This window comes from Aristolochia californica, unplaced genomic scaffold, assembly GCF_029961685.1.
Source record: "Aristolochia californica isolate CCGP_79_NKW_82.1479 unplaced genomic scaffold, dmAriCali1.0.hap1 SCAF_12, whole genome shotgun sequence".
Classification (NCBI taxonomy): Eukaryota; Viridiplantae; Streptophyta; class Magnoliopsida; order Piperales; family Aristolochiaceae; genus Aristolochia; species Aristolochia californica.
In genome coordinates, this window is record NW_027181793.1 from 20,706,089 (window position 1) to 20,731,366 (window position 25,278).

At 37.1% G+C, this 25,278-nt stretch overlaps 4 protein-coding genes across 5 annotated transcripts in view; 2 read left to right on the forward strand and 2 right to left on the reverse strand.

The window, feature by feature from the left end:
- Positions 1 to 3,645: 3,645 nt before the first annotated feature.
- Positions 3,646 to 5,106, forward strand: LOC137946543 (F-box protein At1g11270-like). The gene is made up of 2 exons (XM_068792885.1): positions 3,646 to 3,737; positions 3,875 to 5,106. Exon 2 carries the CDS (start codon positions 3,876 to 3,878, stop codon positions 5,067 to 5,069), a length of 1,194 nt encoding a protein of 397 aa, XP_068648986.1. The 5' UTR covers positions 3,646 to 3,737; position 3,875; the 3' UTR covers positions 5,070 to 5,106.
- A 3,385-nt stretch (positions 5,107 to 8,491) lies between these two features.
- On the forward strand, positions 8,492 to 11,476 carry LOC137945992 (psbP domain-containing protein 4, chloroplastic). The gene is made up of 5 exons (XM_068792122.1): positions 8,492 to 9,000; positions 9,812 to 9,915; positions 10,019 to 10,127; positions 10,926 to 11,153; positions 11,245 to 11,476. Exons 1-5 carry the CDS (start codon positions 8,640 to 8,642, stop codon positions 11,307 to 11,309), a joined length of 867 nt encoding a protein of 288 aa, XP_068648223.1. The 5' UTR covers positions 8,492 to 8,639; the 3' UTR covers positions 11,310 to 11,476.
- Positions 11,424 to 13,265, reverse strand: LOC137945991 (pentatricopeptide repeat-containing protein At3g21470). Its single transcript, XM_068792121.1, has one exon. It carries the CDS (start codon positions 13,257 to 13,259, stop codon positions 11,478 to 11,480), a length of 1,782 nt encoding a protein of 593 aa, XP_068648222.1. The 5' UTR covers positions 13,260 to 13,265; the 3' UTR covers positions 11,424 to 11,477.
- Positions 13,266 to 13,583: 318 nt separating this feature from the next.
- Positions 13,584 to 25,278, reverse strand: part of LOC137945561 (probable inactive ATP-dependent zinc metalloprotease FTSHI 4, chloroplastic) — a 32,400-nt gene continuing 20,705 nt past the window's right edge. Inside the window, exons 11-17 of one of the 2 annotated variants that reach the window (XM_068791498.1) lie at positions 22,949 to 23,060; positions 22,235 to 22,398; positions 16,776 to 16,881; positions 16,275 to 16,351; positions 15,947 to 16,090; positions 15,675 to 15,840; positions 13,584 to 14,007 (exon numbers count right to left, since the gene is read on the reverse strand). In XM_068791498.1, coding sequence (XP_068647599.1) covers positions 15,697 to 15,840; positions 15,947 to 16,090; positions 16,275 to 16,351; positions 16,776 to 16,881; positions 22,235 to 22,398; positions 22,949 to 23,060 — 747 coding nt within the window. In that variant the 3' untranslated portion in view covers positions 13,584 to 14,007; positions 15,675 to 15,696. Of the gene's footprint in view, positions 14,099 to 15,661; positions 15,841 to 15,946; positions 16,091 to 16,274; positions 16,352 to 16,775; positions 16,882 to 22,234; positions 22,399 to 22,948; positions 23,061 to 25,278 lie in introns of both variants that reach the window. The other variant, XM_068791497.1, reaches the window with a different exon arrangement.

The window sequence follows — 25,278 nt, forward strand, 5'->3', positions numbered from 1 at the left end:
AAATTATATGTTGGGTGTAAATAGGAACTTTGAGAAAGTTTTTTTAGTAGAATTCAAGTTGTATTCATCTCTAAAAGTATGTGGATGTAAGAGAAAAGCATCTCCCTCATATCTTTTCTGAAATATCAATCTGCACATGCTACACATGCTACACATGCTCTCTTGGTTTTCTCTTTTCTAACCTCTACTTTCCACATTTTTCTCTTTTTTCTTTCTCGTCAATGCTTCATCTTTGAAACTTAATACATCATAGCTTGAGTCTTATCCTCTTTGGTGAAAACCCCAAGGCTAGAAAATAACATGCCCTAGGTAATTGACCTCTAGCTGGCGAAAGACAGATGCCTTAGAAAACAACTTAAGTTGGCCCAAAATCTGAAGTATCTTGGAAAGGTGCTCATCATGTTCTTCTAACGAATAACTATACACTTAGATGTCATGTAGTGGTCATCATAGGAGTGGAAAGTAGTCTTCTCCGCATCTCCTTCGACAAACTTGATTTGATGATAACCTACCCAAAGATCCAATTTTGAATATATCATAGCTCCAAATAATTCATCAAATAACTCATGTAATAATTCATCAATGTTGGCGGTTAATTACTTATTTTTATAGTCATATGAACTAGTGTCTAGTAGTGGCGAGAGAACCACCAACTACCACACTTCTTCTTGACTCAAAGAATTGATGAACAATAAGGGTGAGTAAGTCCTTTAGTCAATATTTCCTTCACATAGTGTTTTATCTTCACCTTTTGACTGCAAGGATACCTCACACTCGTAGGTAAACAAATGGCGCAAATCAACATTATAGGAATCTTGTCACCACCGTGTTCCCTTGCACCATCAATAGTACATGTGCTTGCTCTTGGTACAACAATTCGGATGTTTACCATTCCACACCATAATGAAAAACACCAGAAATCTTATATAATGGCAACCCCAACATCTTTATTATCTTCCCATTAATGTAAGTATGGGTAGCACGTGTGGGTTCTTAAGAAGCCCTTAGAGTGTCATAGTGCATGGGTGAGTGATGTCCAATAATGCATGAAGCAATAACATTGAAGTGTCCAACTCACTTTCCTCTTCTTCATCATCTAAATCACTCCTCCATCCCTTCACACATCTGGCCTCTGTGAAGTTGGGTCCAAGGTCCATCCCAAAATGACTAGCCAACTTTGGAAGTCTTTTTCCCAACTAATAAACTCAAGATCTTTGTACTCACTAATCTATGCAGGACTATTCCCTAACACTCCCCCTCACGTGTAGGCCCTCTTTTGTGACTCTATAAGTGGATAATTTGGGTGTAGGCCCACATATGGGTCCAAGGCATGTGAAGTTGGTTCCAAGACTTATCCCAAAATGATTAGACAACTTAGGAACCTCTTTTCCAAAAGATACAGTCAAGATCTTTGTACTCCATTTGAGACTATTCCTTAACACTCCCCCTCGCATGTAGGCTCTCTTTTGTGGTTTTATAAGTGGATAATTTGGGTGAAGGCCCACATATGAGTACCTACTCTAATACCATGTGAAGTTGGGTCCAAGGCCATCCCAAAATGACAACTAATAAACTCAAGATTTTTGCACTCACTAATCCATATGGGATTACTCCTTAACATATCAAACAATGAACTTCTAGAACAATCTTTGATTTAAGCCCACTAAGAAAACAAAATCCCAAAAGAGATCACCACTTTTTATATGCTTCAATGTCTAGAGAAAACTAGAGAAAACAAGAAAGAAGTATTTTGCATGAGAGAAAAGGGAGAGTTCTAGAGTGGAAGAGAAAACCACAGTAAAAGATATTGAATTGGGGAAGTCCTAAACCACCCCAACTTATGGCTTTTACTAATTAAAGGCAACCATACAAGTTCCACTACTAAACCCTCTTATCCCATAAATTATCCACTTAAACCACTAACTCCCTTAATAACCAAACTACCCCCTTACAAGAATAAGTAAACCCACACACAATAGTTTGTGCCTGTGAAACCAACCACATTGGATCCATTTCAAGCACGTTCAACGTCCATGCAAGCCAATAACTCAAAAGTACTATTCATTCAACTCACCCACATCATTCATCTGCAGTAACCAAGGTTCATGGAGAGAATTATCTTTCCAAAAACTAATAAATGACCTCATTCTTCTTAAATTAATTCTTTCCTTGAAGATCCTACATATCAGCATATCCAAGAGAAGAAAGAGTTTCAGACCAATTCAAAAACCTTTCTCTTTATCAAAGCAAAGAAACCTTTTGTAAACTTTATAAAATTTAATGAAGCATGTGTATAATTTAATCACAATAAGTGAAAAACAATTACATTCCTAATTGTAAAGTTTTGGAATCCTAATTTTCTACAGTGACTCTTTGCATTCAATTAAGCATTGAACTGCCATTTATTTATTGAATTATATATCTAAATCCTATAGCACCTCATGAAGTTGTTGTTGATAACCATCCTAGGCCTTACTATATTGACATGAGTTAGTATTAAGTGGCTTTATATGGATTAAAACTTATTGGAAAATAATTAGGAACTTACAAGTTTAGCCATACTATAAAAGACGAGTAATGTTTCGTAGACTTTTGATTTCAGGATTCCATACTATAAAGTATTCAACTTAAGACAATGAAAGAAGAGGGAGGAAGCAGAAGAAGAAGAAGAAGAAATAATAGGAGAAATGACGGTTGGGAGAGAGGAGAGAATTGAGGGAAGAATAGGGTTGTGGATGATATCCAAACCCTCCTCCTTTAACCTTTATTTATAGATGTCAAAAATACTTAAATTATAAGTATACCCTTCACCCTAGAGAGAGTGAAGAAGAGACAAAAACATATATTTACAATAATGACACCTAAGCTTGTTTATGTTTTTCAACATAGACTAAACAAGATTTGGATGTATCTAAGACTGGGTGAAGTTTGAACAATATTCTATTCAAGGTTTTGTAGAGGTTCATCGACTTGTGGATTGTTGCGGTGGTATAGTCGATCATTAATTAGTTTGACTGAAGTGTGACAAACAACATTATACAAGCTATTTGGTAAATTATGCATTCAATCATAAAAGTTTTGCTTAAGATGGAAAGAATATACAAGTATATCAAAACTGATTAAGCTAATTAGAATTTTTCTATCTTAGATCATTTGACCAACTCGGTTCTACACTCAGCTTCCAAAACCCATTGGTTTTTCAATTATTACTCGGTTTTATTATTGACTCAACCTTGCCGAGTTTAAGGAAACAGGAATAATTGCCTGTTTCCATAGGGCACGGACCCAAATTCCGTCGAAGGCAAGAATTGAATCGAAAACGTGAAGCCCTAAATTTCTCTCTTCTCCTCTATTGAAACTGAGACTTCGAACAGCATCAGGCTTCATCTACAGATTACAAACCTCCTGTTTTCACCCGCAAGAACCGACTCCGTTTTTCATTAATCCGAGTCGGAAACTTGGATGAATGAAACCTAGTAAGACTGTAATTCATGGCTTTTAAAACGTTACCCAATTCAGTAGACAGTTTCTACACGCCAATGACAGCAGAATGGCTTCAAATAACGTGTGGCATGCAAGAACGAGACGAAATTTATAGCCCAGGAAACCTAGTTCTTCTCTTCGTAAACAAGCTACTGTATAAAATCTAGGACATTCGAGGCACTTGGGCGACGGTGATGTCTGATTCTCTTCTTCCCTCTGTAAGTTCGAGCTGCGATTACTGATTATTAAGCCAGGTAAGAGGATAAATCAGAGGAAATCTTCCTCTGATTTTTTGCTAACACTTTGTTCTCATCCATTAGAGTTTGGCCGTTTTGCTTTTTAACCAGTTTTTAGTGTCTGCGCTCTGAGGTTCTAATCTGTTGAGGGGAAGGATGAAGACTCCACGAACTACTAGCTGCAGTGAAGAAGTGGTTGACAATATTCACCATTGCCATTACTTTTGTGATGATCTACTCGGGGAAATACTTTCTCGATTACCGATCAAATCCCTCTTCAGATTCAAATGCGTGTCCAGATCATGGCGAAGTTTAATTTCCAGTTACGAGTTTCAAACACAACAGAGACTCCGAAATTCACTAGGCTGCTTCTACCGATTCCAACCCCACGGTTCTCCAGCACAAGAACCGAATTACCTCTGTACCCCAGTTCCAGACGAAGAACCTGGTGATGATAGCATTCGCGTTATCGACCTGCGCTTCCTGCCAAATTACCCTAATTTTCAAACAATCGATTCTTGCCATGGTCTAGTTCTTTGCCTCAATGACGAAACTGATCCAGTGACGTATTTTGTTTGCAACCCCCTGACGAAGAGATGGGTAATCTTACCAAACCTCGAGAAACAGTGGGGCAGAGACTGTACTGCTAAATTTGCTTTTGATCCCAGCGTTTCCCCCGACTTCCAAGCCATTCTTGTCTGGTGCCCTTCAGATATAATAGTTAATATTTTCTCCTCCGCAACTGGAAAATGGGTTCAATCAACAATGCCGTGGCAGGCCGAAGTCACTGATTTGTATCCACCGGGAGCTTCCATGAATGGAAACATCTATGATGTAGGTTTTCCGTCTCATGTCCTCAGCATCGACTTAAAGGAAATGAATTTCCAGGTGTTAGAACTACCGGAAGAACTATACAACGGATTAGTGGGCCGATTAGGGAATTTCCTCTGCTACACAAGCAATGATGGTTACGTCCTGAAGATCTGGGTTCTGAAGGACAGCTCCCGTAATGAATGGGAGCTGAAGGATGCTGTTGTGTTGGAAGACTTGGAAAAAAAACTTCTTCAACCCATTTGCAGTAAGGCCTGGTGCGAAGAACTCCTCTGCCGCTGCCAGCATCCGTTCAATCCATTGGGATTTCATCCGATAGTCGAGTCGGTTTTTCTCTGGGCTCATTGTAGGATTTTTCGCTATGATTTAATGAATTCAAGGTTGGTGGAGATTTGGCGGCACGACAACTGTGGTGAGCTCGGCCTAAGTTTTGAGTACTCTTTTACCGAATACTCACCCTCTCCGATTGGATTGGAGAGAATCCCTTCTTGGGGGCAAAGTGCCCTTTTGCTGCTTTAATTATTAAATTTCTCTCTTTATTTGAATTCAACTTAGAGTTTGTTTAAAGATATGATCTAATATCAATTTTACGTTTTCTGTCTCTTATTCACTCTTATTAGGGTAAAGAGTATTCTTGTAATATTAATACTTTTGATATCTATAAATACGACTTGAGAAGGGTTTGGACTATGACCCTATTTTTTTTTTCCGTTTTGCTCCAAATTTGTCACTCTTCCTCTTCTTTTTTTTAAAACCTTCTTTCCGTAATTCTTCTACTTCTTCTCACCCCTTAATCATCTTCTTTTACTGTCATGGAATCCTAAGTTTCAATAAAGGTACAATACTTATAAATATTTAAAAATAAAAAAAAATATATTTTATCGATTATTATTTTTTAGAATAGTCATAGTTGGAAATCTCAACTAGTTATTTGTGACTCGGTTGAGTCATCTTTGTTCCAGGTTAACTCATTAATCAGCGACTCGTTTTATTCTATTTTTACACATAGAATGTCACCAAATATATATTGTGTCTTTTATTAAAAAAAAATCTTATATAACAATAGCTCACATGAACTCTATGCTCACCCACATTATCAATGAGCTAAACATTCTAAGGGAAGAAATTTCTTTATATAGGAGAAATGACAGGGTCCTTAAGGCACTTACCAAATCATGGGATATGAGAAAGACCGTCATTTGTGAAAACACAAATTGCAGATCCGTGAGCTTGGAATAGTTACTTGCCATCCTTCTTACCTATGAGATGGAACTGAAAGAAAAGGATAAAGAAAAACCCGAAAAGAAAAGCATTGCTCTTAAAGTCAAATCTAGTGAAGGGTATAGTGAAGATAGCTCTGGCAAAAGATGTATAGGAATAAGAAAAAAGTATAGGAGAGGCCAATTTAAGGGTCAAAATGAAAAATCTTATAAAAGAACTGACATTTGTTACGAGTGTGGTAAAGCATGGCATCGAAGAAACAAATGTCTAAGGTTAGAAGGAAGAACTTTATCCTTAAACAAATATCCAAAGAACAAAAATGTCTTGATCTTGACTTGGGATGCAATTGCAGATGAGACCAACCACTCTGAAGAAGAAGAGAGTGATATGGGTCTCATGGCATTCAAAGATGAGGACTCCACTGATTTGAGAGACGTAAGTGATTCAGACTATGAAAAAGAGTTTGAAATTTTACTTGAAAAATCTATTCATAATCTAAACAAATACAAAGAAAAATAGAATGCTAAAAAACATGAGATCTCTAAGTTCAAAAGTGTGCCAGTTGCCTTAAAGGAAACCAATGAAAGCCACTTTGCTAATGTTTCAAGGCAACAAGGTATGATAGAAAAACTTTATTGTGATAGATTGGATTTTGAGAAGAAGTGTATTGAACTAGAACAACAATCCGAAATCTCATCACAAAAATAACAAACCTAGGAGAAAACTTGAGAAGAACAAAAAGAGGCAAAACTAAAAGTCCACCCCTATTCCCCACATTAAATGCCACTATTGCAACAAATCAGGCCATTATGCCCAATTTTTTTTAAATTAAGAATGTTGATGGTGTCAAACAAAGATGGTACCCAAAACAATTGTTAGGGTTGCGGTAACTCACAAAACCTTGGGCAAACAAACTTGGATGCCTTAATCATCTAATGGAACAAGCATTCTCCCATAGGGGCCCAACCTGAATGGGATCTCTAAGGGATGATCTTTTCATTTTCTAGGTTTGTCTTTGAGCAAGGCACCAAAGAACGTATAAATTTTGGATAGTCGGTGTTCGAGGATCATGACTGGTTATAAAAAGAATCTTGTAGAACTCACACCGAAAGACAAAGGTCATGTTACATTTAGAGATAATAGTAAGGTACCATCGAAGTAATTGGAAAAATAGGTACCTCCAACTCTTTCATATCAAAAGTTTATTATATTAAAGGGTTGATGCATGATTTACATTGCATTAGTCAATTTTGTGATAAGGGTAACCAAGCATCGTTTGAAAAGGACCAAGAACCTAGTAAGAGGACTAACAAATCAAAAAATTGTAAAGGAAAAATCTTGTTATGCCTACCTACTCAAAATGCAACAAAAAAATCATTCAAATCTAAGAATGTAGTCTCTATCAGTCGATCACTAGAACTAAGCCACATAGATTTAGTTGGACCTACGCAACCTTGAGCTTAAGAGGAAAGTGTCTCACCCTAGGGGTTGAAGATAACTATTCTATATTTACCTGGATAGATTTCTTAGTCAACAAGGATGATGCATTTTTAGCCTTTGCCAAACTATGTAAAAATGTACAAAGTTGTAGCATTGTCAAAATTAGGGGGTGACAATGGCAAAAAAAATGAGAATTCCCATTTCGATAAGTATTGTACTAAACAAGCTATTAGAGACGTGGTTGTGTTTGAGTAAGCAGGCCCAAGTCATCCAGTGGCTTCTAACAAAGGTAACTTAGATGAGACAATACATGGTTCCTAGTGATACACTCCCTCCTTTTGATGTTACTCCCTCTTGACACCCATTTGATGGTGCTACTACCTTTTCACACCCAAGAAACTCCTACATAGCATGTTTGTTTTCGTATTTTTCTTTTTTCGACTTTATTTTTTTGCATGTATATGTTTTGTTATAAACATTTTTTAAGATATTGTATATTCATCCTCATTTTGTATCTAAATGAAATTTGTCTTCGATTTCTATTTTCATTATTATTTTTATTAGATGTAGAATATTTTTATTTTAAAATATTTATCAGAATAAAAATTAAAAATTTATCAACAACAAATTTCATCAAATATTTTTTTAAAATTGAAATATTCTTTGCAAAAGATCCTCCTAAAATATTTTCTAAAAGATGAAGAATATTCTATACAAAAATTAATAATATTTTTGACATAAAATTCCACCAAAATATATTTTATTAAAATTAAAAAATGGTGGAATTTTCTATCAAACATAATTTCATAAAAATTAAAATATTTTTATGCAAAATATTTCATCGAAAAATATTTTATTTAAAAATAAAAAATAGTAGAAATTTTCTAAATTTAAAATTTAAAAAAAATTATGGACTTTCCTCTGTAAAATATTTTTTTTTATGAAATTCTTCACCGAAAAATAGTTTCTATAAAAATATAAAATATTTTTTTCACTAACAAATATCTTTCAAAATGAAAAAAAAAATCATTTCTTGGTGGAATTTTCCCTAAAATAATTGATTTCTAATTATCAGTGAAAATTAATTTTGCTAGACGAAGTCAATACAAGTGAATTCCAGGTCAAGGCGTGGGATCTGAGTTATCGAACCCAAACTGGTAGGGCCCCGAGCCTCACCCATGGTGGCATCTGTCTTTTGATTCCAGCCACTAAACGTCTCAAACTTCCATATCCACAAAGCCTACAGCATTCAGCAAGCTTCTCGAAATCTCTCCTTTTACCTTCATTTAATCAACAAAAACTGAAGCCCATATTCTGCCCTTAAATGTTCTTGCACAAAATCTTTGGAAAGCAACTCTCATCAATCACAACAATTAGAAAAGCCTTTTTTCCATACCTATCGAGTTAATTTACGTGTCTCTGTGCAAAATGGGCACTGCTCTCTCACCCAACTGCTTCGTTTCCTTCAAAAATAACTACCAAAAGACTCGTTCTCGCTTCAGCTATCCTCACCAATCTGATCAAATATTCAGCAGCCACATGCTTGTCAAGTATCGGCTGAAAATGGCATACTATGGAAGAATCTGCGCACTATCGGATTCGAATGAGGAAAAGATGGCTGCAAATGAAAAAGCACAGGAACCTTCTGCAATTTTAACGAGAAGGTCTGCACTGACTGCTGGATTCTCATTGGTTTGTGCGGTTTTGAGTTTTCCGGCAGATGGCTTGGCTGTGAAACAAGGTTTACTGGCTGGAAGAATTCCTGGCTTGTCGGACCCAGATGAAAAAGGTTGGTTCTTTCATTGATGGTTTATCTTTGATGTCATTGCATCACTCATTTTATTTGATTTCCAGAGTTTTTCTTTCTTCCTTGCCTGGTTAAGTTGTTGGATCAGGTGGGAAACACTGTAAAATCCATTTGTGTTGCTTGAGCCAGTTTTATCATGTCGGACCTTGTTCTTCATTTCGTCATAGCCTCTATATTTTTTCTACCATCACATATGTCGATATTTCAGGAACTTTTTGAATTCTCAGTGGACGGGCTCAGAACATTGGATGCCTTTTTTTTAAAACAAAATAAAAAATAGTTCAGGCTTGGACATCCACTTAGCAGTTCTGTTTGCTGTATCTTAAAATATCTTTTTTATTCTAATTTTTTCTGTTCAAATCTGACTTTCCTTTCTCCTCAGTCGTAGAAGTAAAGCCATTTACTCAATTAACAACAAGGATGGCAGACTTATTTCTGCTAGTATATTTCATTTTTCAGTATGTCTCATGATGCCATTGACAGGTGCTTGGAGGTTCATCTTCTTGTAGACATGTTTTCCCTCACATTTTCTTATCACAATTTCAGTTATTAACTATAAGAAACTCTCAAAATCTTTCTCCATTCAGTCTAATACCATACTTCTGGAAACATGAATCCTCCTGTGCAGCATCAATTTCTTGCTGGCCTTTTCTCTTTACTAAGGCCTATGCCATGACAAATATCTCATTGTAGCATGCACCTGGATCCCTACTTTCTTATTTGCTGTTGTATAGCCATTTCAATTAATCAATTTAAACATCTTATCATCATAAGGAAGAAATTGCTCAGACAGGTTGGAGGACTTACAGAAGACCAGATGACAAGTCTGGAGGGCATGGAGTGGGATGGAGCCCTATCATACCATACTCATTTAATGTTCCTCAAGGCTGGGAAGAGGTAATTCCAAGTTTTACTTGCCATTGGGTATTTCTTGTATTCTTCCTGTTGACCAATGTAATTTTGTTAATGCTGGATTTATCAATGTTTCATGGTGTATCAGGTCCCTGTATCTATTGCAGATCTTGGTGGTACTGAGATTGATTTGAGATTCGCAAACTCCAAGGAGGGGCGACTATTTGTTATTGTTGCTCCTGTTCTCAGATTTGCAGGTATCACAAACTTAGTAATCTTCTAGTTAGGATTAGCTTGGATGGTGAGGATAACACAAGCTATATCAGCAGATAACACTAATTGCCACAGCCCTGGACTCATTAGTGACATGGGGGTTTTTTAATGTGACATCTTGGTTTTAAGTCTCACCATGGAAAAGGGCTGAAGTGTGCATGTGTAATCAACATTCAGATAAAAAAAATTGAAAAAAAAAAGAACTTTTGAGTCCTTGAGAACGGGATAATTTCATGTATCTCATTCCTTTATAATCCCACGGTTTCACTGTTTTATCAAGTCAGTTCAGTATTAGAAATCTACTTTATTGGCATACCTGTTAACATGCACAGAAATAATCAACTACCCCAAAATAGGGAATTGTATATGAGCATCCGTTCCTTCCTTGAGCAATTTCCATCACCTGACTCTCAGATGTTTGCTTACCAGAAGACTAACCTGGTCATTGCTTCTTCTTCATTTTTTTTTATTTGAAATGGATTACCTGATCATTGCTGTACAGTCAAATGCATGAGATTCATTTGCACAGAGAAAAATATCAAACATGTGCAGGTAGATCTCTATTTGCAATAAATTGTCATGTTTTAGTAGAAGGATTGCTCCATGTTCTTCAAACAATCATTCAATGGCTAGCTCCTAAAATTCAATTATCTGGGAAACCATGAAATAGAGAGTGATTTTAGTAGGACTCCTGCTGCTATGGATTCCGGTTCTAGTTTTCAGAAAATTCTATTCCATTTGACAATCCTAAGATGCATCAATCATGCTACATTATGTCACAGATCTTGGAGAAGATGCCAAAATTGAAGATATTGGTCCTCCAGATAAAGTCATCAATGCATTTGGACCAGAAGTTATCGGAGAGAATGTTGAAGGAAAAGTTTTAAGTATGGAAGTTGCAGAACATTCTGGGCGGACATATTACCAGTTTGAGTTGGAGCCACCACATTGCGTTATTACTGCAACAGCAGCTGGAAACCGACTTTATTTGTTCAATGTTACTGCAAGCGGTAAACCCTTTTTTTGTCATTCACTTGTCCATAGACTTTCCCATCCTTTATTGTTTTCAGCCTGGAACTTAAATTGCTTTGATTCTTGCAGGTCTCCAATGGAAAAGACACTATAAGAATCTGAAACAAATTGCAGACTCTTTCCGTGTGGTCTAGATTGAGCTTCTCTGGTCTCACAAACTTGAGATAACTCATTGATGTTTCCTTTCAGACTTCATAGCATGACAGTTTTGCATTTTATTCTGAAGTCATGCCTGTATATCATTGTAAGTTTGGCTATCAAATTGAAGCATAGCTGTTGCATCGCACTCGATTCATGGAAGATCAGGAGTATAATTCATCTTGCTGATTTAATCTACAAGCCAATTCCTGTGACCCATTTGACATCTTGTGGAGTTGAGAATATCCTTGGGATGAATGATGCTCAGCAGACCCTACCATAATTGAACTGCACCCTGGTGTCTTTTTCGTCCCATTCTTCAGCATCATGACCCTCACCTTCTCTGCTTCTTCCCACCAGGAAGAAGCTGCATAAATATTTGAAATCAGCGCAGAACGTGCATCATCAATGCAATCTGGACCGCACTCTGATGCGCCAACTTCCAATAGCACAAGAGCAACCATCTCCATATTCATGTGAACTCTGCAAGCTCCAAGAAGAGTGCCCCAAACTACATTGTTAGGTTCCATTGGCATCGACTTAACCACATCAAAAGCTTCTGTCAGCCTCCCTGCACGTCCCAACAGATCGACTAAACATCCATAATGTTCTCTCCGGGCATTTAAACCATATTGGTCTTTCATCTTAGAAAAAATTTCTAAACCTTCCTCCACAAATCCTCCGTGAGCACAAGCCCAAAGGAGAGAAAGAAATGTAATCTCATTAGGCATCACTTCTGATGATTCCATTCTGCTGAAAAATTCCAGAGCCTGTTCGCTTTCTCCATGAATGGCAAGGCCAGTAATCATTGAATTCCAACACACTTCATTACGGTGGTTCATCCCCTCAAAAATTGTTTTTGCTGTTCTCAAGTCCCCACATTTAGAATACATATCGACCAAACCATTTAGAACAAACTGGTTAACCTTGATTCTTTCACGATGAATCAGTTTGTGGATTTCTGTCCCGTCTTCTAGTGAGGCGAGCTGTCCACAAGCAGATAACACACTAGCAATCGTAACTTCATCCGGCTTGAAACCCTGTGATTGTAATTCCTTAAATGCTTCTAAGGCTTCCTTGCAGATCCCATTCTGCGCATACCCTGCAATTAGCACATTCCAATTCACCAAATTCCTGACCGGCATCAAATCAAAAACTTTCCTAGCCTCAGTAAGATCACCTTTCTTGCAATACCCGTCAATCATGCATGACCAAGCATAGAAGTTCCGTTGCGGCATCTCCTCAAAAACCTGACTCGCTGCCTCCATTTCTCCGTTTCTCGCGTATCCATCAACCATCACTGTCCAAGTCACCACATTCTTCATCACAAATGGAACCCTGTCGAAGTATTGCCGTGCTCTCGCAGTGTCTCCACTCCTTGCAAACCCATCGATCATTTCAGTCCATGTAACCTGGCTACGTTCAGACATCTGTTCAAACAGTAATGACGCAGAAGTCATGTCAGAAGTTCTCGAGTACCCATCGATCATGGCATTCAACGTGACCACATTCTTCCGAGGCATTTCGTCGAACATGCATCGTGCCGCAACTATATCCTGGCATTTCGAATACAAGCTGACCAACGATGTGCCAATCATTACATCTTCGACAGTTCCCATTTTGACGGAGGCCGCATGGAAGGTTCTCCCAAGACGAAGAAAAGAGAGAGATGCGCAGGCTTTGAGCAACAACGGAAATACAGAACATTTTTTCACTGCTTCATGACAGTTTTGGGCGTAAATAAGAAGTGCTTCTTTGTGAAGGCCTTGGCAGATGTAACTTCTGATCAAAGAAGACCAAAGCGAGTAGTTTTGGGTGCGTTTCTTTAGATACAGTGCGTGAAGCTGGTTGAGGATTTTCGGATTAGATTGCAGAATAACGTCGGCTACAGGAAAACCGTTATTCTGGAATTGGTCTTCTTCGTCCATCGATGGACCTCCCCTCATCTAACGTTATTAAATGGACCATCGCCTGGACGGTAAGCAGCCAAAGATGGCAGCCGACGATACCCGCCCCCGCTAAGTTCAAAGACGGGTGTTAATGATAATATCATCTGTCACAAACGAATTTTTCATTTTGAAGTTGGAAGTACAACATCTGTCACAATTGAAATATCTATCCCAATCCTGTTCTACGATATTTACTCTCAAATAGAGAAAACACAATGAAGCATATATAACAATATTAATTTGAGAATAACGCACCAGAGATTAGCCATTTTTATATAAGCTGCTTTATCATCCTAGTGTTAAGACAGCGTTGATCGACGAGATGAATCGTCTGGGCTACTGGAAGTTCAAACTTCTAACAAAATTGCAATTTTTTTATATGTTTGTACCACACAAATTTTACAGGAAAGAAAAAAACACAATGCCACAGCACTCATCAGGACCAAAATTTTGAGAAAACAGCTCATACAGAAAGCTCAATTCCAAGAAGCTACAGCAGAAGCATCTAAGAAAACGATACATACATGTGAGATACCTATGATGACGACGCCAAAATCACTTCCACAGCTGCATTCTCTATCTATGATGACGACGCCAGTTTTCTGGATCCTCCTACTCCATGCAATAACAGGCAGACAATGTCAAATTGACCATAAGTATCATGCCCGATAGACTTAGTTCACTTGCAGGACCAACTACCCCTTCTCATTCCACGGTAGGTGACCATGATAAGCCAGCCATGTTTCTGGGAGACATGATTGTCACGAACAAATAAGGATCTGTAACAGAGTTCAGCTTGAAGAGACACACCACAGGTTCCCAAGTTGCATTTCACACTGAAAAGCCATAGATTAGTATAACCACATCATTATGACTTATTTCCTTAAAACACATGCTGAAACCATACTACTACAAGGACCTCCAATTAGCTATTGACTATTATCTTCATGGGACTGGGTATTAGAGAGAGAGAGAGAGAGAGAGAGCGAGAGAGAGAGAGTATTTCTACTTCGGTCATGGAAAAAAAGAATGGCTCAGTATATTCCTCAGACATCTCAACTAATAACTTTCACAGAATGGACCTTCTTTCTCATTCGATGAAACGTATGCATACAGCTACAGAGCTCATTCCATACAAAAACATAAAGAGATAACCCAAGAATAAGAGATTTTTGCAGGCTAAGGTCTACAAGACCACAACAATTGGCGGATGGAACCCACTCAGCTCATCAAAACCAAATTCTTGCCAATAAAAAAATGCTTATATCAGTTTAATCATTGATGAGAATCAAAATTTACTTTGCAAAGAGTTGATTGTTTGGTACTAAGGTCACCAAAAACTTTTGAGTCGTTAAGCACATGAGCTAAACATCAGTTTCATCATTAAAATGGAGGCTCTTTCTGCAACCTAGACTCATTTTTTTTTTTTTTTCAGAACAATGAGAATTTCATGGGAAAGGGAGCCAAGGATACAAAGGATGAGAGTTAAAGATTGTCAAACATACGAAAGATAAAAGGAGAGTATAGAATTAATCAATAAACATCAAAAGAGACAAATCCCCAACAAAAGGATCCATCAAGTAACTCCATGATGTGCAAGGGAATCCACTAAAAAATTAGCACCATAACTAAGTTGCAAAATTTTCAAAACAAGAAGTGAGGAGCTATTAGATAGGATACTGGCTTCCAACATGGATGTAGAATGCTCTGCAATAAGCCCATTCTGAAAGGCGCTTAGCATAATTCTACAGGAACAAACATGTTCATGCAGCAGAATGTTCGCAAATAAAAAGTAATATCAACAGAAAATGAGATCGGTAAAGATGAGATTTTTGGACAACATTAGATGGATGTTTAACAGGATACTTAAAAGTATAACTTTACAAGGACACAGCCTAAGAGCCATTTGAAATAGTTCAATCATGATGATAATCTGATAATGTAACACCAAGAAGGGTCTTCTCGATGTCAATTGAGGGACTGGCAACAACTAGACAAGACTGAAAATTTTGATGGATGAAGTGGTGGATGAAAGCAAATGATGTATTGCAGAATGGAGGAGGTATCACCATGCAGCCAAATGCATAGCAGTTGTCTCGGCTTAAGATGTCAATGACAGTGAACCAGCATTCTGACACCTATTCTACAAGAAACATTTTGACCATTGAAAGCATGGAACCAACAAGACAATCAAGTAAATCATTCAACTTCTATCCTGACGAGGAAAAGATTTCCAGGTCTGGAGATTTGAAGGCAATTCTAAGCTCCACAATTTATACATTCATTGGAGAAAAAACAACCAAAAGAAGTCTCCTGAAGACTCAAGTTGGAGATTCAATATAGTCCAAGTATACCTCTAGTTAAAAGAATAAATAATAAAAATTTGAAAACGATCATACCCATAGAATATACCACAACATGCTTTCTGAAGCTCTCATAGGAAATGATCTGCCATCAAGAGTTGCGGTTTCTGTGTATCTTCTTCAATTTCTCTAGAAACTTCTTCTTTGATTTCCTGAACCTTTTTCTCCCAAATTCCATCAATCAGCTTCCATGTCTCATCACTTATAATTTGGGTCTGCATAAAATGTATGACAAAAAGATACAACAAACATCAATCATGAAATTGGGATTTTAAATGATTATTATGAAAAACTAACAACAATTATGCATTCTTCTATTACCTCCATTGGTCTCGGGGCCCCAAATGTTGAGAAACCTACATTGCCTGGAGCAAAAGTAACTCTTCCAGGGAGCGATACTCCATGAATTCCCCACCGCCCAGCATATATAAGAGCCCCATACTCATCAACTGGAGGTACATGTGGCTGCATATTTGTGCACCAGAATGAAAGAGAACTCACTAAGCAGCATCACATAGACAACATTCAGGAAAACACATGTTCATCTTTTTTTTTTTTTTATATATCAAAATTTCTTCAAGACGAGCCAAAAAAACAACAAAAACAACAGAAAAAGGATAACAAACTAGAAAAAGAGACTGAAAAGCACCTGAGGTATACGTGGGGCCTTCCCAAATACATCCCAAATCTTCTCTGCTTTGATTTCCCCTTCCTCCAGTAAAATATCTGCATGTAGCACCTCACCAATCAGAAAAGAAAAAGGAAACAGTACAGAGAAAAGGGAGCACAGCTGAAACATAAAATTCCGAAAGACAAAGCAGTTTAGAGAAGCTTTTCAGACACGCAAAGGAAACTAATAAGAGAACATCCAGAAACTTATAAGAAATGCAAAAGAATACAAGTAAATAACATTCATCTATACACTATAACAAAGAGTTTAAGAAATCACAAATTCATACAATTAAGAAATCACATCCAAACTCAATAAATTAGAACTTAGTAATCACGAATTCATACAATTAAGAAATTACATCCAAACTCAATAAATTAGAACTTTGAACCCACTCATTTGGGTGGCTAAATTCGTATGCTTGATTACTTAAAACATATATCTCATTTTTATGCAGAAGATAATATGGCCATATCTGACCTGTGATTGTCTCAACAGCTGAATGATATTCCCTCAATATAGATGAACATTTTGCCACAGAAAAATGCATATATTCACCTCTCAGTGCTTCCAGTTTTGCTGCAAGCTGTGAGTACAGAAAACAAATAATCCTTCAATGCAAAATGTTAGAAAACAGCATTAGGGGCAGTTTGGTTATTTTACATGTATTTTCTAGTGAAGGTCCAATTTTCATGTAACTTGGAGGTGTAGAATGGGAGTTAGAAGTAATTAAGTGTATGAGGGTATATTTGTCATTGTATTCATGTTTTCACTTAAGTGAATAAGAAGGTTAGAGATCAAATTCTGATGCCTAACATGAACTCTCCTACGCTCTCTTTTTTGCAGCAGCTCCCTCTCCTTGCTTTCTCCTCTCAATCTTCTCTATTTCATCATTTCACATGGTATCAGAACAATAGATCCTATTACAAGCCCGTGCAGTTCCTCCTCTCCCTACATTGAACACAACAACTTCTTCAAAAAAGGGATTTTGAGGTTTTGTCCTTGACTGGTTGGCAAAATTTTGACCTTTTGAGTTCTTTCTCTACCATAACCCTAAGGTTGATGACTTCTACTGCCTTTTAAACAATTCAATACTTGATTAGAACACTAAGGGGGACTTTTGACTTGGGATTGTCCCATATATCTGATGCACAGACCAACAACTGAGTCTGGAATCATCTGATAGGCTAACATCAACCTGTTTATTAAGTGGAATTGGAAGATTTTTATGGGTGTTCTATATTATTGAGTGCATATATGTGTGATTCATCAAAACCTAATTTTGTGAAGTGGGGCCCATAGTCTACGCAAGCATCTTGTGTTTGTGAAGTTTGTAGTTAGTTTGTTAGTCTATTATTTGCACTTATGGTTGATTCTGGTGAAATAATCACCCCCTCTAGAGAATTTGGAGGTTCTAAGGGCAAAGATATGATCTTGATTACAACAGAAAGATTAAATGGATACCGTAGCTGGTCCAAATCAATTCATATCTATCTCAATGCGAAACGGAAATCGAAATTTATTAGGTATGATCTACTGGTACCCTTTACTGATGATTGGGAAGAGGATAGTAGTTTATGACATGGTTACTCAATAGTATTGATTCCAAGTTAAGGAATCAAATTATGAATTCTGAGATTGTCAAAGAAATATGAATGTCCTAGAAGCACTGTATGCATAGGAAAGCAATTTGTCTCGAGTTTATGACCTATACACTAAGGTGTTTAGTCTTAAGCAAGGTGAAAGATCTGGTTAAAATTAATACAATGAATTGCCAGGCATTCTACAAGAAATAAGCATATTTCATCCCTTTACTTCTGATGAAAGGGAACTCTAGAAGCAACAAAGGCAGCTACATGTCGCTAAATTTTTGGATGGACTGGGACCAGATTTTGATGCAGTCAGGGTCACAGTTACTTGCCTCAGACGATGTCTCATCACTATCTTGAGACAATGTCTCATCACTATCTACGGCCTTTAACAGTCATGTATGCTGAGACAACCATTACATTTAGGGAGAATAAAGAGGCTAAAGGTGTTGATGCATCTGCTCCTAACTCTTTGAGTCATTTAAAGTCTATTAGAGGTCGTAGTGGAAATATTAGGTGCAGAGGCAGAGGCAGAGATGGTTTCAGTAGAGGGCAAGGCCGAAGTGATGGTAAAAATGAAAGGAAGTGTATTCATTGTGGTCGCACGAATCACTTCGCAGATAAGTGCTAGAGTAAGTTTGGGTGAATTCCTTGGTTCATGAAAGCACTGAGGCCTCTTCTGGATCTATGGAAGGTATTCTACCAGGTGCACCTGATGAATTACAACAGCTTGTCCAACATATTGCTCAGTTGACTGTTGCATCCTCCTCAGCATCTGTAGCTCAACCAACACTTCTTACTAATACTCTTGTAAGTTCAAGTTCGCTAGCCTCACACGTGTCCTTCATCCACCTCAATCATTGACTTAGGAACCTCCACTCACATCTCTGGTATGTCTTCCTTATTAAATAACTTGAAGGAATCTTCCGTTGTTAAATATGTCACACTCGTTGATGGGTTAGAGTCTTCAATTTAGAAAGTAAGCAATATTATTCCATCTCCATTCATTCCACCTCAATTTATGGTGTATGTCCCTAAATTCCTGCTTAATTTGTTGTCAGTAAGTCAGTTTGCAAAATTTATGGATTGTTCAGTAATGTTTTACCATCCCATTGTGTTTCAGGAACTCACGACGACGAGAATAATTGGTTTCGTGCATTAAAGAGGTGGACTATATCACCAAGAAAAACATCCACAACCTCCAATCACATGCTATTCATGTTGCAATATTTCCCTTCCAATGGCACCTATTGTTAGGGTATCCTTCCCCAGCAAAATTAGTTCCACTATTTCTTGATTTTCCTTCAAGTTTATCACATCAATGTGACTTCTGTCAACTAGGCACGTATCATCAAACTTTTTTCCTTTAAGCCAAACAAAGAGGTTGAGGTTGAGGTTGTTCAATCAAATGTATGGGGACCCTGTCTTGTGTTCAGTACCTTTGGTTATAAGTATTTTGTTTTGTTTAATAATGACTTCAGTCATAATACCTATGTGTATCTCCTAAGAGAGAAATCAGAAGTATTTGATGTATTTCAAAAATTTTATAGTGAAATCAAAACCCAGTTTGATGCTTCTTTTGGTATTCTTTGTAATGACAATGGATTGGAGTTCGTGAATAAAAAATTTGATCATTTTTCCAGAGTCATGGCATCATTCATCAATCATCCTACGTATTTAGTCCAAAACAGAATGGGATAGCTGAACATAAGAATCAACATCTTTTAGAAGTGGCACACATGATGCTTATCCATATGAATGCCCAAATCATATTATGGTTGATGCAGTACTCATTTGCTTGTTACCTTATCAACAAGATGCCCTCTTCAATTCTTGGGGGTAAAGTTCTCATCCAGGTGTTAATTTCGTCTACCACTTTGTTCCCTCTATCTCCAAGTATATTTGGGTGTGTCAGTTTTGCCAATGTTTTTAGTTTTTCTACAGATAAATTGTCTCCTTGTGTAGTAAAATGTGTATTTTAGGGGTATTTTTGAACACAGAAGGGATACAAATGTTTTTACCCCACCACTAGGAAGACATTTGTATCTTTTGATGTGACATTATTTGAAGATGTTCATTTTCTCTACAACTACTACACATGTTATTCCGCCTTTCATAGGTTTAGGAAATGTTGCTCCCACCTGTGGAGGATGTTCCTAGTCTGTCACAAGTTTCCTTTGCAAAAAAGCCCTGACAAGTATATCAACAAAGACATGTCAATCAGCACCGAGCACAAGTTCCCTCTCTCCAGCCTGTTCCAGAAACCTCTTTGCTTGTAGAGCCTGAGGCAACTAATTTACATCTCTTAATTACTCTTCGAATAGGTGTCCTTAAGTCTACCCAATATCCATTGTCCAATTATGTGTCAATTGATTTTGTGTCTAACCAATACAAAAAGTTTCTTTTGTCCTTGTCTGCTTGCGTCATTCCTTATTCTATGCAAGATACTCTCTTATCTCAGAAACAGGCTATGGATGTTAAGATCGAAGCCTTACGTGACAAAGGTACGTGGATTTTGTGTGATGTGCCCCCCAGTGCTACTGTTGTTGTGTGTCGTTGGGTATACTCTATGAAATATAGAGTGGATAGTTCCATTGAAAGATATAATGCACAGTTAGTTGCCAAAGGATACACTCAACACTATGCCATTGATGTTTTTGAGAAGTTACTCACCGGTAGTCAAGCTGACTTCAATTCATATTTTGGTGTTGTGTTGTTAACCAAGGTTGACCAATTTTTCAGCTTGACAATTAAAATTCTTTCTTGTAAGATGTCTTAGATAGAAGAGGTCTATATGGAGCAACCCCTTGGGTATATTGGTCAAGGGGAGACAAGAAAGGTGTGTAGACTAAAGAAGGCAATATATGGTCTTAAGCAGAGCATTAGGGCATAGTTTGAGAAATTTAGTCAAGTAGTTTTGTTCTTTGGATTATCTCGGAGTCATTACGGTCACTCTTTTCATCATGAAGCGGCCATCTGGAACTATGGTACTAATAGTGTATGTGGATGATATTATTTTATCAGGGAGTGATGTAAAAGAACACCTTACTAAACATTTCCAGACCAAAGATCTAGGGTCTTTAAAATACTTCCTCGGGATTGACGTTGCTAAAAGCAAGGTTGGGCTTGTATTGGCACAAAGGAAGTATGTCACAAATATGTTACAAGAGTATGGCAGTGCAAAACAAGTGGAAACCCCTATGGAAGATGGTCCTGATCTTCATGATGAAAGTAGATATAAACTCAAGTATCAAACAGTATATCGTAGACTAGTAGGGACAAAACAACCACTCATCCTGATATATTTTGTTTTATCAGTGTGGACAGCCAAATCATGAAATGTCCATGCAAGGTACATTTAGAGGCTGCACAAAGAGTGTTAAGGTATTTAAAAGGGTCACCTGGAAAAGGGTTGTTCTTTAAACCTCATGGTCACTTGAAAATAGAAGCCTTTTTCATATGCAAATTACGCTAGATCTAAATTTGAGAGAAAATTCACCATTAGCTATTATATGTTATTAGGAAAAAATTTGATAAGTTGGAAAAGCGAGAAGCAGAACATTGCAACCCATCTAGTGGTGAAGCTAAATATAGAGCTATAGCCCATATTGTCGGTGAGTTTATGTGGGTGAGATCAGTTGTTCGAGTGTTGAATTTACAAATTGCTGAATCCATGACCATGTATTGTGATAATTAGGTAGCTATATTAATTGCAGGAAATCCGGTATTTCATGAGAAAACCAAACATATAGAAATTGACTACCATTTTATTTGAGATGCAGTGATGAGGAAGGAAGTTGTTACCCTCTATGTTTGGTCTAGTGATCAAATTGTGATATGTTTACTAAAGCTTTGGGTAAACACAAATTTGGGGTTCTATACAAGCTGGAACTTATGGACATTTATGCTCCAACTTGAAGGGGAATGATAGAAAACAATATAAGGGGCACATTGGTCATTTTACATGATCTGCTAGTGAGGGTACTATCTTATTCAGTATGACTAAATGACGCTATGGTCCAATTTCCATAAAATTTGGATGTGTAGAATGGGAGTTATAAGTAGTTAAGTGTATCAGGTATATTAGTTATTGTACTCGTGTTTTCACTTTAAGTGAATAAGAAGGGCCAGGGATCGAGTTATGATCCCTAATGTGAGCTCTCATTTGCTCTCTTTTAAAGCAGCTCTCTCTCCTTTTCTCTCCTTTCTTTCTCCTCTCCATCTTCTCTATTTCATCATTTCACCCAAAATAAAAACTCGTATAAAAAAAAGAACACAAAATACCAGTCAGCTATAACCTTGTTATGGACTAAATAAAATTAAATCTGAAACGAAGTTCCTTCAACCTACATGTGGAACAAGATCACTTTGATTTTTGTAATATGCTTTCCCGAATGCTGTCATGCCTGTCTGCAGAATCAAAAACTCTGCACGCCTTGAAGCTTCTGAGGTAGCTTTAGCAGATATCCAACACATATTGTCTATCCCGAACATCTCCTCCTCAATTACTCTAGCTGCAAAACTGTTAAATTAGTCAAGCAATTAAAGGAGCTTCAACCATCCAACAGCAAAAGCTCCGGTAGTACTCACTAGTTAAAACAGAACATATTATGGACAAAAAAAAAATGAAACAGATCAAAATAAGAGTAAATGATTTGATCCTTCAGCCAGACAAAATTATTTCTACAGCATTTCAACTTATTAAAAGATTTAATGAAAAAATTCCTTTATGACCATTACGGTAATGATCATTCGCATGCATCTCTTATCCCTCTTGACAATCATCTTCATTTTTTCATTTGCATTTACATCGTTGTGCCAGGAAAAACAAGGAAAGAGTTAAGCCAGCTTATACAGACAAAAATTATGTCATAGTTATCTTTTAAATTAACAATAAAAAATCATAAAGATTTGAAAATATTAAATCAACAATAAAATATCACAAAGATTTGAAAACATTAGCGACAAACATGAGGGACACAAAACCCAACAATAGATTTAAGTTTTTTTGAATGGCAGATAATTATTTTACTAGGTCAAGAAATAGCCAACTTTGACACTTACGTGCACATGCACGCACAATTGATTCCACATAATCAGACTTTTTAGAGTAGACCTTCCCTGAAATTTCAGCATAACGCATATTCGATTGGCTGCGAATAGTGCGAATATCAGTCTGCAATAAACAAAACATTCCTCTTAGCAGAAAGAGACACTAAAAAATGCCACTGCAAGAGAACATTGTTAAAATCAAATACCCTAATGGAAAATGAAATGCACTAACAGCATTCCTTTTATAAGCAAAATGTTACTTTAATAGTTATTCAGAAAAGATTAAAAAAAATAAAAAAGGTTAATTTGTATTGAATTGGAGTAAAAAGTGTGAAAAACCTAGAGAGAGATAAGAGGAAGAGAGAGAAAGAAGAGAAAAAAGGAGGCAAAGCTCTGAATGAGCTGTGTTGGGGGTTGTGCAAGACCCACAATGTTATTTATTAGGTTTCAAGTCATAAATTACAGAAATAACAAAAATGTCCCTCTTACATAGAAAATATTTATTCCCTTATAACTCCCATTCTACTCCACCTATGAATATGAAAAATTTTACACAGACTAAATCAAACATGCTAAACAAGATAGTACCATAATATAAATTATCCAATATATAAAATGACCAAAATATCCCTGAGCTGATTTTCTCACACTCCCCCTCAAGTTGGAGCATATATATCCATGAGGTCCAGCTTGTCACAGAAGTTCATGAATTTACACTTCCTTAATGCCTTGGTGAGAACATCTCAAAGTTGATCAGCCGACCGAACATAGGGGTTTGATCACATCTTTCTTCATCAAAGCATCTCTGACAAAATGGCAATCCACCTCTTTTGTTCTCTCCTAGAAATCTAGATTACTAGCAATAAATATAGCAGCCTAATTATTACAAAACATAGTCATGGCTTCATTTTGATGGAAACCTACCTCCTTTGAAACCAATCTCACCCACATGAGTTCACTAACTATATGTGTCATAGTTCTATATTTCTCTTATGTGCTGGATCTAGCTACCACATTTTGTTTTTTACTCTTCCAACGGATTAAGTTGCCACCCCGAAAGACTTAGTAGCCTGTAGCTGATTTTCTATCTAGCTTTGACCTAGCATAGTAAACATCAGAGAAAACCTCAATTTTCAAGTGACCATTATTTTTAAAGAAAAGATCTTTCCCTGGTGATCCTTTGAGCTACTTCGAGATGGATCTTTCGTGGGTGTTCCATAAACTGGCTTACTACACTCGCTACAAAAGATATATTCGGGTGTGTAATTGTGGCATATATAAGTTTCCAAACCAGTCTCCTATACAATGTTTTATCATTCAATTCTACACTTTAGTCATCGTGCAGATTGAGTCCAACTTCCATAGGATTATCTACCGGTTTAGCTCCCAATAATCCATACTCATATAGCATATCAGTTATATACTTTTTTTGAGATAACATCAATCCTTCTTTGCTTCTTGCAACTTCAACACGCAAAAAATATTTCAATACCCCCAAGTCTTTGGTTTGGAAGTGAGTAGCAAGTAGTCTTTTACCTTCTTCAATTCCTGAGGTATTTCTACCAGACAATATAATATCATCCACATATACAAGTAAAACAATGATCCTCAAATGCCTTTTCATAACAAACAACGAATGATCGCAGTGGCTCCTAAAGAAGCCCATAGAGAGATCACTACTTGGCTAAATTTTTCAAACCAAGCATGAAGGCTTTGTTTCAAATCATAGATTGCTTTCTTGAGTCTGCACACCTTGTGCATCTCCCACTGAGCAACATATCCAGGAGGTTGCTCCATGTAAACTTTTTCAAGATCACCGTACAGAAAGGCATTCTTTATGTCTAACTGACATAAGGGCCAACCCTGAGTAACAAAAATAGACACCAAAATGAATATTGAAGATAGTTGAGCAACTAGAGAGAGTTTCAAATACATCTACACCATATGTTTATGTATTTCCTTTGGCCACCAGACGAGCTTTATACCTCTCAACAGAGCCATCAGTTTTGTATTTAACTATATATACCCATCTATAGGCAACCACTACAGCACCTGAAGGTAACTCACATAACTGCCAGGTTCTTCGCTCTAACAGAGCAGCCATCTCAGCATCCATCGCTTGCTTCCACTGTGGAGAGGACATAGCATCCTACACTGAAGAAGGAATAGTGCAAGTAGAAATAGACAATGCAAACTTTCTGTAATTGTCAGACAAATAATCATATGATACAAAATGAGACAACAGATGATGAGTACCTTTCCGAACACCTTTCCTTAAAAGCAATGGGTAGGTATAAATCACTTACCTCAGGATCCTGAAACAGAGATGATTCATGGTCCAA

Bases quoted from the DNA above. Each gene is read 5' to 3' on its own strand.
- LOC137945992 (XM_068792122.1), top strand. From the start codon at position 8,640: ATGGGCACTGCTCTCTCACCCAACTGCTTCGTTTCCTTCAAAAATAAC. The intron at 9,916-10,018 runs GTAATTCCAAGT...ATGGTGTATCAG, and splicing joins TTCCTCAAGGCTGGGAAGAG to GTCCCTGTATCTATTGCAGA. The intron at 10,128-10,925 runs GTATCACAAACT...ATTATGTCACAG, and splicing joins TCCTGTTCTCAGATTTGCAG to ATCTTGGAGAAGATGCCAAA.
- LOC137945991 (XM_068792121.1), bottom strand. From the start codon at position 13,259: ATGAGGGGAGGTCCATCGATGGACGAAGAAGACCAATTCCAGAATAAC.
- LOC137946543 (XM_068792885.1), top strand. From the start codon at position 3,876: ATGAAGACTCCACGAACTACTAGCTGCAGTGAAGAAGTGGTTGACAAT.